Here is a 12,227-nt window from a genome sequence, read left to right as displayed (position 1 = left end):
TGTTGAAAATAATTGATGTTCACCGTATACAGGAGGAAAATTTTGACGACTCATGTCTTTTTTCAAGACTCATGAAAAAAGTCTCGCTTCTTTCCCTTTGTGCATAATATAATAATATAATTACGACAAAAATTAATGAAACAATTACAAAATCAAAATATATTTAGGAAATAGTTGAGGTATTTAAAAAATTAAATTTTGTGAGCCCCCTTCATATTCAAGTAAGCACCATTTAGAAACAACAATTAGCACTATATATTCTCTGATATATAGTGAAAAGTAATAAATTGCAGTAATAAAATTGGTCAGTCTCTTACCAGTTTATATATCCTGAAAAATCGTACTTTCTACATTTTTTTCAGAGTAATCTGACAACTGTTTGTGTAAAGTTGAATTTGATAAAAAAAAATCTATATGTACAGGAAAAGATGAGAATCTGGAGAGGAAGGAAAGGATGTTCGAAGGACATGATTTCAATTCTGTTCGAGGATAGTTTCGATTCGAAATGCACGTCGCTATGAGAAGAGGTTGAGACGCAAGTTTGCGATTGGAGATTATGGCATCGTCAGTGCACGGGCTTAGTAGGAAAATTCGATAGACGTCTCGAGAATTTCTGGCTCTCAGTGCTTCGTCTTACGGATCGCTGGACAGTCTTTTGATATTGTAACGGCAGTAATCTCGGCCAATGATGTCCTCCTTGGGAATTTCTTCCTCTAAGGGTTCCATACCTTCTTCTGCCATTCGATCTCTTACCTGTTAGAACATAAATAGATTTTATGGGTCTTAATTGTATATTAATTTCACCTTTCATTGGACATTAAATTATATTTAATTGACAATAGCTATTATTGAAGTGCGCAAAATAGCCTAATGTCTACAAGTGTTAGACTTGAAGCATGAGCTGAAGGGTAATGCTGCAATAAGAAGAGTAGTAGTTTAATAATTTTTTCTTATAATTGGTTTGCGTTATTTTTGAAGTTTTAGACAAGTTAGTGTTTCTTTTCAAGTTTCTTCTTGAACTTTTCAGCCAAATTTCTGTATAATTATTTTAAAAGAATTTCTAAGAATATTTTAATTTTGCTATTACGTCAATTCTTAGAATAGATGTATTTCAAAGTGCGCATGCGCCAATATTATTCTCGGACAGTCTGCCAATCCTAAATCCGGACTGCACTTGATGCGCCGAAATGATGTGCAAACTTGCACATCATTTCGACACATGGAAGTTCTCAATTTCGAGGTGGGTGTTGCTAAAAAAATTTTCCGCTATACTGAAAACTGATATATTTTCTCTTGTTTAATCCTGATAAGGTAAACCGAAGATCGGGATAAATATACTGAAACCTTACCAGAACTTATTTTTGAGTTTGTAACATTGCGGAAATTAATAACAAAATGGATGCCATAATATTATATGATTTCTACCAACCGATGTCATAAGGAAAGCAAAAAGTTGATAGTGGTAAAAATTTGAGCATTTATACAAGTTCATTGGGCCTTGTTACTGTCAGGCTTCGCGGCGCAATGGACAGCGTGATGATACCAGGGGCCTGAGTTCAAATCCTGGTCCGGAGACCATTTTTGCTCGCGATCGATTCTTTAAGTATATGAAAAGTTAGGCTACCACTTGAAAATACGGGTCAATTATTTAACTTGCGGTGAATAAATGAACGATTCTTTTAAAGCTTTGAAATATTGTCAACATTTAAATGATGCCTATTATTTACTCGAACAAATGTCATAACCATTTGATATTCTCAAGCATTCAAAATTAAACGATTTTTTCTTTCAAGTATTCAAAATTAGACTGTGTGATTATTCACGTCAATTAAAACAAAACAATTTTAAAATTGATCCAATTACTTGAAATTGCAAAATTTAATTCAATTTACAGTTGAAATACGCCAAACTCCTTAATTTTCAACAATTTTATGCTTCATCCTATATTTAAAATCGTATGGTTTCAAGATAAAACTTTCAAAATTAATCAATTTTTTTGCACTACTCACATAGAATATGGTTATTGGTTATTATATGAATAAACAAATATTTTCTTAATCCACCAGCCTTGTTTTTGTTAAAAAAATTAGTCTAATTTCACCAAATATTATGATACATATAACCAATAACCATAATGTGAATAATTTGATGAAATCGAACAGATAATTTTATTACATCGACGAAATATATGGCAAAATCAATTAAAATCATATTTGATAAAACGAACAAAGCGAATAAATAAAAAAGTTTGATTAAAGTAATTGACTTTGGCAACCTAACATAAATATTAATCACTTGAACCAACATATTTTTGATTAAACAATTTCGTTGAATTAATTTTCGCATTACGTGAAAAATGGTTCTATTCTAAAAATCACAATACAAAAAACATACAAAAAATTTTAACTTCAATCATTAACTCAAATCATTAACTCAACCATTAACTCAAACAAAGTTCTGAACTGTAAATCTTGTACAAAAGAAAATATTTATAACTGCCATACAAAACCTCAACTAACCTTTCCACTAAATTACGTTTTTTCCTTTTAATGGTGGTTTTATACATTTAGGACATCGTTTCAGTTCCTCAATACTGTGTTCTTTTACTGATTCGTGCACTAATTTTGCACCTGGAACATCATCTTCGATGAGTTTCGCCGAATTTTTAAGCATTTTTTAGAAGATGACAGGTGCTAACAGATGCAAATAATGGCCTTGGTCGCCGCACTCTTTGCACTTTTTTCACTGTTTTTTTTTTTTAAATAGACTTAAAAATGTTCTATCTTAAAAATCTCTGTTATTTACAAATTAATTTGTTATTGTTTTTATTAACAATATTTTCCATTCATTTCGACACAAAACTGTTTGAAAAATACGGAAATACGGAACATTTTATAAAGGCGTGTTTATCAGATTTTAAATATTTCATAACAATTTCACAAAAATTTTAAACTTTTAAAAGATGTAAAGGGTTTCAAAGATTTTGAAAAGGTTACAGTTCACCAAATTTCAAAAATTTCAAAACATTTGGAAGATTTGAAAAGGTTTCAAAACATTTTAGAAATTTTTTAAATAATTATAGATTTAAAATAATTCAATGATTTAAACGAAAAAAAAAGATTTCGCAAACAAAGATTTAAGAAAATTTTCCCAAAGAAACCACGTCCCGAGAATTTTTCTGAACACATTCCAATATTGTGTTACATTGTTTTTAATTCGTAACTAATTATTTATTTGAAATGCGTGGTGAATCCTGGGGAACATAACCTTTTTTTCAGAATTCGGTTACAAGTATATTTTGCGTACGTCTTCTGAGTCTCGAAGCCTTTAACCAATCAGCGCAAGATCTCGAGCGCGGGAGATTTGGAAACCGAATTAAAATCGCCTATATAGTACTTTTTTGTATTACACAAATGCAAGACGGATCGCATTATATGCTAGAGTTTATATAATTATATTCCTTATGAATACATAGTAAACGTCCTTACTTTATATCTGTGTACCTACTAAAGAAATGTAATTTATTTCACAACACGGCAAATAATGAAAAACAGATATTTAAAAAACTGTGCAAATCTTTTTGGTGGTTCCAGTGACATGATGGATAATTTTTCAATAATATAAAATTGTTGATCGCTTTACTAGGGCGTAGTGAAAATTTTTAAATTAATCGAATTTTGTTGAATTTTTGTTGAAGACATTTGAGGTTGGATATATTCGACTCTTCCACAAATGTTTACATACAGGGTGGACACGCTGGGGCTCACCAAAAAGTATGCAACCCGTCTTACACGCTGATGCTATTCTTATGGGATTGTATGCGGGTTTCATACATTTTGGTAATCCCCAGCGTGTCCACCCTATATGAATTATGAAACAAAGAACATTTTTTCACACATTTAAAATTTTTAGATTGATCCAGAATTCTCGTGTTATTTATTGGTATAACCCGTTCATTGCGCAACACTAGTCTGACTCAGGTTGCCGATCAATCTCTCTAGCAATCACCTCAACTGAATATCCTCACAAAGTCGTCATGTGAAGTTCCCCACTTGGGTCCATTAGTATCCAAGGTCTTTTGTTTCAGGCGTTATTCACTCTACTGACTCTCTTTTTATTAAATATTTGCTGCCATATTTTTCTTTCCTGGCATACTTCTCTAGCTTCTTTTATGTCCATTCATTTTTTCATGCAGGCTCGCGTGTTTCTGTGGCTTCTTATGTCTCTTTTAATTAGGGTCTCATTCACACATTCTAACCATTATTTCCGCGGTCTGCCTCTGGGCACGCTACCAATTATTTTACCTTGATACACTTGTTTCGTTAGTCGTTCATTTGGTATTCTCTCAACATGCCCGAACCATCTTAATCGATTTCTTTCTCATGTGCCTACTAGCGTCTCTTCTACACCACATTCTTTGAGAACTACCTCGTTACTCACTTTGTCCATCAGAGTTTTTCCGTATATTATGCTCAAGAATCTCATATCAATTGCGTTAATTTTATTCTTAGATTTTCCTTCATAGGTCCATGTCTCGCTACCGTATAGTACAGTCGGTATAAATATAGAGTTATGTATTGCCATTTTAGTTTTATTTGATTTTTTTTACTTCTGATAATGGACCCTGCTCCATCAATAACCTTCTTACCTTCGTTTTTGCGACTATCTAACTCATCCTCTATCTTTCCGTCCCTAGTTAATAAGGTACCAAGGTATACGAGCTTATCAACTTGTTCAATTCTCTCATCATTTAATAGAATGGTGCATATTGTTTTCTCACTGTTTCTTTCGAACACCATAATTTTTGTATTATTTGCGTTAAATTTAAGGCCCATGCTCCTCACGATTGCATACAGTTTATTCAGCATTCTTTGCAAGTCTTTGGTTGACTCTGTCATAACAAACTTATCATCTGCAAATGCTAACCCACGTACCCTTACTGTTTCGAGATCCACAACATTTTCGTCGAAAAGGGCCGTTCTTAAACACTTGTCCATAAATAATATAAATAACCATAACGACATAACACATCCTTGTCTAACTCCTTGAATAATATCGAAACAGTCACTCAATTTCCCATTCACGCTTACACTCGCTTTGCTACCCGTATATATTGTTTTTATAGATTGTACGAGCCATCCATTGACTACGTAATTTTTCAGGGCTTCCCAAAGTTTACTTCCATCTACCTTGTCAAAAGCTTTTTCTTGGTCAAGAAATGCACAGAAAACTTTTTTTTCTACTATCAAACTTTTTTCTGTGATTTGCTTTAAGCTATAAATATTTGATTCGTGCATGACCTTCCTGACATAAACCCACTTTGGACTTCCTAGATCTTTTCTTCTGTTATTTTTATTACCCTAGAAATAGGTATTTTTGAGTATATTTTACTTACGGTAGTTTATAAGCTGATCCCTCTGTAATTATTGCAGTCGCCTTTATCTCCCTTTCTTTTGTATATTGGTACGATAATCGCGTTTTTCCAATCATCTGAGACTTCTCCCATCTCTATACATAAATTTATCAATTCGCACAGTCTATGTGGTATGTACTCGCCAACCTGTTTAAGCATTTCAGCATTAAGACATTCTATTCCGACAGGCTTTACTGTTGTTCAATTTCTTAATTATATCCCTAACCTCAGTGAAACAGACTTTCTCATTTCAGTTTTCTAACGCATCTTGTTCTACATCGCAGTTGCGGTCTGCTGTCCAACGGAAAAACCTAGTAAGTGACTTTTGCCATAGAGGTTATTTTCTTATGCGCATGTATCGGAAAATAGTCTCTATGACAAATGCCACTTACTAGGTTTTTCCGTTGAACAACAGTGGTGTCCTATAGCTTTATCTCCTAATTGCCCCCTAAAATAGTCTCTGAAAGCGTCTAGTATCCCGTCTGCATCATATAGCATTTCCCCATTACTATTTCTCATGTTGACAAATTCTGTACTTTTATTTCCTTTCATTTTTTTATAAAGCAATTTCTTGCTTCCTTCAAAGTCGTTTTGTATCTTCTATTCTTCTGCTCTATGTTTATGTTTACTTTCCCTACTTAATCGTTTGAATATCCTCTTTTTGTGTCTGTAATCATTTATACGTCTATTTCTTTCCTCATAGCTCTGACCTGCGATGTTGAAAGTTCTCCTGTACGCTTCTTTCTTTGCTTTCTGGGCATCCTGAATCTCATCATTCTACCATGCATCACCTGACATTCTTTCGACAACCGCGGTACTACACACTTCGATCGAACATCTAACACTGATATCTCGGAACGTCCCACTGGTCCAGTACTGGCCCAGTACAGCCTGCCGGAGTTCCAGTACTGGCTGGATGTACTGGGCCAGTACTGTGTCATTACTGGCTTGTAATGCTTGGCGGTACTGGCGTGCCAGCACTGGCGTAGTACTGACTGCTGTACTGGGGCAGTACTGGCGAACCGCTGGCGTACGAAAATGCCGGAGTTAATTTTAAAAATGATAAAAAGTTATTGAATTGTTTTAAATACCGTCCATTCATCCTCATACGACTGCATATCATCCAAATATTATTTATAATTACAAATATATAATTTTGAAACTATTTGTTTAATTTTAACACCCACTATTTCTATAATTCAAAGATATAACAAACAAGGTATTTAAAAAATAAATAATAATTGACTGCGAGTATTTTGTCAATGCTTGTTAATGGCACTGCTTAGGATGAATACATATATTACATTTTTAAACATTATATTATAAATAAAATTTCTAACGCTAAGGGGGACCGAACCTACATATCTGTACCACCTAAATCTATCGCCTAGCAGTCGGGAGTGCTCACTACTGCGCTAAACCGACAAGTTAAAACTTCGTGAAAAAGCTATCCTCATAAGCTACAATTCAGAAAAGTTCAAGTACCAAATTTTGAGCTCTCTTTTTCTAATTATTTATTATTATACGAAGTTATGTGAATGTAAAATACACTAACTTCTAACAGGAATGTCAATGAAATAATAATTAAGTAAATAGTTTAAATTGACTACAATTTTTCTTCGTGTAATATTTTATTTTTTCGTTTTTTTGACCATTTTAAAAGTTCTGATAATAACATTTAATGAGCATTTAAAATTTATATCGACGGAACTTAGAAATTTTACCACGCTGCGCAACCATTTTTTAAATAATAATTTTCTTCAAACCTTCGTGTAACGTTTTGTTTTTTAAGTGTTTTAGACTATTCTACAACAATTAAGACATACATTCAATGTCATTTTTTCTGAACATTGAAAATTTTTTATGGAGGTGGATCTTAGAATATTTTCTTTAAAAAAGTAATAAAAAAAAATGTTTTCACCCTAATTGTATAGTCAATTGCTGTACATTTCAAAACACCCTGACAACATTTGTAGACGTATTTTTTTAAAGTCTATTTTTGTACTACTGGCATAGTGTCGCCCCGGTCGTGCAGCCAACGTTGTGCCAGTAAAGGGTGAACCACCGGCTGTCTGTACTGGTGGGCAGTACTGGGCCAGTACTGCGCCGATGGTGAACTCCGGCACACTACCGACATTTCCACCTGGGGTAGTCCACGTACCTTCTATATCTTCGTTTCTTATAACGGCGTCTCAAGTTCTCCCATCTATGCTTTCAGTTATATTATTTTGGAAATCTATTCTTACATACAATTTCTGTAGGTTCTTTCTTTTGTTGAAATTTTCTAATAAAAAGAGAAAAGATATTAATCGATTTAAAACTAAATTCTTCAAATTTCTTTCGAATTCTAGTCTACAAACTTTTAAGCCTCAGCTTAAACAATTCAATTATTTTAGCATTTTCACTTCAAACCATTTATTTGCACCTATTAGGCAGTCTGATAAGTACCTGAAAATTCTAAGAGATGACATTAGTCTTCACTAATGTGAACTATTTTCGTCGAGCTTGATCCTTCAAATGACGCCTGTCAAAACTTCAGCCATTTATGTTTACGCATTTACAAGTTACAGCCCTGAGAAGCGACTAACCTGCGAGTTTTTTTTTAATATGGAAAAATCTGAGTTTCGAGTTTTGATCAAACACTACTATCTTCGCAGGAAAACGATATCCGAGACCAAGGCCAAGCTGGATAAGTATTACCCGGGCTCTGCACGGTCGATTGGAACGATTCATAAGTGGTTTGCCGAGTTTCGTTGTGGCCGTACGAGCACAGTTGATGCTGAACGATCTGGGCGCCCAAAAGAGGTCATTACACCAGAAAATGTCGAAAAAATCCATGATATGATGTTGAGTGATCCCAAAGTGAAATTGAGAGAGGTAGCTAATGCTGTAGGCATATCATTGGAACCTGTGGACAATATTGTGCATTCAGTTTTGGGCGTGAAGAAGCTCTGCGCGCGATGGGTGCCGCGTTTGCTCACAGTGGACCAAAAACGAATTCGTGTGACAACTTCCCAGCAGAATTTGGCATTATTTTCGCATAAGCCGACCGAGTTTTTGCGCCGATTCATAACCATGGATGAAACCTGGATCCACTACTACACTGCTGAGTCAACGCAACAGGCATAACAGTGGGTTCCACCGGCCAAAGTGCTCCGAAGCGTTCAAAAACGGAACAATGGATCGGAAAGGTTATGGCCTCAGTATTTTGGGATGCACATGGCATAATATTCGTGGACTATCTTGAAAAATGTAAAACCATAACCGGAGCATACTATTCATTATTATTGGACCGATTGAAAATCGAAATCGCCGAAAAACGACCGCATTTGAAGAAGAAAAAACCGCTTCATGATCACGACAATGCGCCTGTTCATTCATGCTTAGTTGCACTAGCAAAATTGCATGAAACAGGCTTCGAATTGGTTCCTCAGCCACCGTATTCACCAGACCTGGCCCCCAGCGACTATTACTTGTTCCCTAACCTGAAGAGATGGCTCACCGGTAAGCGTTTTTACTCAAATGAGGAGCTCATAGCTGAAATTGAGGCGTATTTTGGAGACCTTCCGATCGAGTACTTTTCGGACGGTATCAAAAAGTTAGAAAATCGTTGGACTCGCTGTATCGACCTAAAAGGAGAGTATGTTGAAAAATAAAACCGACTTTGGCCAAAAAAACGTCTCCGTGTTTCTCGGTCATTTATTCTTTATTGTAGAAATCCGAACTCTGACATGTACCTGTAGTATGACTTCATGTCATGCTTGAAAACAACTTAGGTTGCACCGTTGTGCTAAATTATTCTACATTATGGCTACTTTTACATGATTTCCTTTCTTTTCTTCTATTTTCTTTGCTCTTTTTGCTTCCTCATGGAGGAAGCTTTGCAATAGCAACAATTTTGAAAAAAAATTAATTTGTTTAATTAATTATTTTTCAAATTATAAAATATGCCCGCTTTGCGAGCACATTCTCATTGCGCGTTACGCGTGCAGCTACGCTCTCGCGCTTTGCGATAATTTTTCACGCTCGATAATTTTTGTCCAATCGAAAAAATTGATTAAGGTGATTTTTAAATCTTGTTCAAATCTATTAAAAACAACGTTTTAAACTTAGGGATCTCTTAAAAACAAAAATTGCATATTTTTGAAAATGATCCAACTTTTTGAACTTTTGTATAATTAAGCAATTTCATGAGAATAGTTTCGAAATAGATATATTGTATATTTAGTAGAAATTTATATTCATATTTGTTAACCAATTACAAAAATTTGTTTCCCTTTTTTTAATTTTCAAAATTTTGTAAAGCATATTACGCGTGGGTGAACGACCCCTCAATTATGTATACAATTTTTAAATAAGTCTAAAATAGAGCCAAAAAATCCGAAGAAAATACGTGTTGCACACAAAAAAGAGGATTACGGTATTTATATATTTTGAAGAAAAAGGAGCATTAAAGCGGAGTAGAAATTTCACAAGTGAGCCTACAATTTTTGAGTTGGAAAGAAAATTAAAACTAAGTATTGGAAAATAATCTACTCATTAGTATGAGAGTACATTTTGAAAATTTTTGAGAAAAATGCATTAGTTTTTTTACAATATACGATTAAACATTTCTGCATCGTTTGATTAACAAATTATTATTTCGCAAACTATTGATGAAAAATTGATGAAAATTTTAGTGCATGGTGAAAAATAAATGCATCTGACAATCTGACAATGAAATTCTCAAAAAGTGCTATTTATTATTGTTGCTAATTTATATCATTTTTTAATAAACAAATGCTGATTTGACCCTGTTCTGCTTACGATATTTGGAATTTTTTAAGTAGTGAGAAGTCTGAACGCTTAAGATCCAGAAACCGTTTTAATTTTTTTGTGCTCGCTTTTTGGTTAATCATAAATAATATTGTTTAGCGCCACGATCCGTGTGTCGCGATGACCGCTTGAGAGGCGTTTTGACAGGCTTGTACTTGCACCATTTATGCAAGTTTGAATCTATTAACTACATATTTGGCGACGGAGATTCGCAATAAAAAGTGCCACTTTGTCAGTCGCACACGGTTCGGAGAGCATTGACGAAAAAATTATTATCGTTAAAAAGTCATACAAGAAACTTCTATGGTCACCTGTTTTCAAACAAATTCTGTTCTCCAAGTGATTTTCGGGATGGGTCGTACAAAAGAGCGCTGCAACCCGTTAAATGAAAGTAAGCATAAAAGCGTGAGAAAAAATCTTTTTATTGTAACGGATAAATGGACCAAAATGAAGATGTTTTTGAAGAAATTGAAGAATGAAATAATCTTGAGCAGGAATAAAAAAGTGATTCAACGTTTCTATGTGATAATTTTGATGAGACGTAGAAAATTGAAAAAATTAACGATATTGTTCGTGAATCTGGAGAACCATTAATAAAAAAAAATGTTTTTCACAACTTACGGGTAAAGACAAGGTAAAGCTAAGTTCAGCTTTGAATAAAGTTAAAACTAACAAAAACTGTGTTGTTGACAATAATGACTCCGAAACTTCGCACATACGTGACATAAAAATGTCTTTGTTTCAGCAGCCTGATCGATCAGGAAAAATATCAATTTTGACAACACTTCCGTCACATTGGACCATCGCGAAAAAAAGAAGATAATTTGGAGTGTCTCGGCGAATGACATCAAACCCCAAGAAATTGAGGAACGAATTTGGGTATGGATATCGGCCAAAGAAAAAAGTTGGGCGTAATCTTCCGAACACTACTGTAAGTGCAGTGAAAAATTATTATCTTGCCGATGATTATAGCCGTGTCATGCCTGGAATTAAGGATTATATATCAATATTAAAGGAGGGAAACTTACTCAAGAGCAAAAAAGGTTACTTCTTTTAAGTATCGTCGATTTGCATAGAATTTTTAAAGAAAAGTTTCCTGAAATACAGATATCTCTGTGAAAATTCAGGCAGCTTCTAGGCAGTCTGATAAGTCCCTGAAAAATGAAACACGGAGACGTTTTTTTGGCCAAAGTCGGTTTTATTTTTCAACATACTCTCCTTTTAGGTCGATACAGCGAGTCCAACGATTTTCTAACTTTTTGATACCATCCGAAAAGTACTCGATCGGAAGGTCTCCAAAATACGCCTCAGTTTCAGCTATGAGCTCCTCATTTGAGTAAAAACGCTTACCGGTGAGCTATCTCTTCAGGTTAGGGAACAAATAATAGTCGCTGGGGGCCAGGTCTGGCGAATACGATGGATGAGGAACCAATTCGAAGCCGATTTCATGCAATTTTGCTAGTGCAACTAAGCATGAATGAACAGGCGCATTGTCGTGATGATGAAGCGGTTTTTTCTTCTTCAAATGCGGTCGTTTTTCGGCGATTTCGATTTTCAATCGGTCCAATAATGATGAATAGTATGCTCCGGTTATGGGTTTACCTTTTTCAAGATAGTCCACGAATATTATGCCATGTGCATCCCAAAATGCGGATGCCATAACCTTTCCGACCCATTGTTGCGTTTTTGGACGCTTCGGAGCACTTTGGCCCGGTGGAACCCACTGTTTTGCCTGTTGTGGTGACTCAGGAGTGTAGTAGTGGATCCAGGTTTCATCCATGGTTATGAATCGGCGCAAAAACTCGGTCGGCTTACGCGAAAATAATGCCAAATTCTGCTGGGAAGTTGTCACACGAATTCGTCTTTGGTCCACTGTGAGCAAACGCGGCACCCATCACGCGCAGAGCTTCTTCATGCCCAAAACTGAATGCACGATATTGCCCACACGTTCCAATGATATACCTACAGCATTAGCTACCTCTCTCAATTTCACTTTGGG

At 34.9% G+C, this 12,227-nt stretch overlaps 1 protein-coding gene across 1 annotated transcript in view; it reads right to left on the bottom strand.

The window, feature by feature from the left end:
- Nucleotides 1–226: 226 nt before the first annotated feature.
- The window catches only part of LOC117176800 (dipeptidase 1), a 353,294-nt gene continuing 341,293 nt past the window's right edge, over nt 227–12,227 (bottom strand). Inside the window, exon 10 of the mRNA XM_033367109.1 lies at nt 227–753. Within this exon, the coding sequence (XP_033223000.1) occupies nt 634–753 (120 nt within the window). The 3' untranslated portion in view covers nt 227–633. The remainder of the gene's footprint in view (nt 754–12,227) is intronic.

The sequence above is a fragment of the Belonocnema kinseyi genome, chromosome 7 (genome assembly GCF_010883055.1).
Source record: "Belonocnema kinseyi isolate 2016_QV_RU_SX_M_011 chromosome 7, B_treatae_v1, whole genome shotgun sequence".
Classification (NCBI taxonomy): Eukaryota; Metazoa; Arthropoda; class Insecta; order Hymenoptera; family Cynipidae; genus Belonocnema; species Belonocnema kinseyi.
Note: the sequence above shows the minus strand (reverse complement) of the source record. Positions and strands in the feature narration are given on the sequence as shown.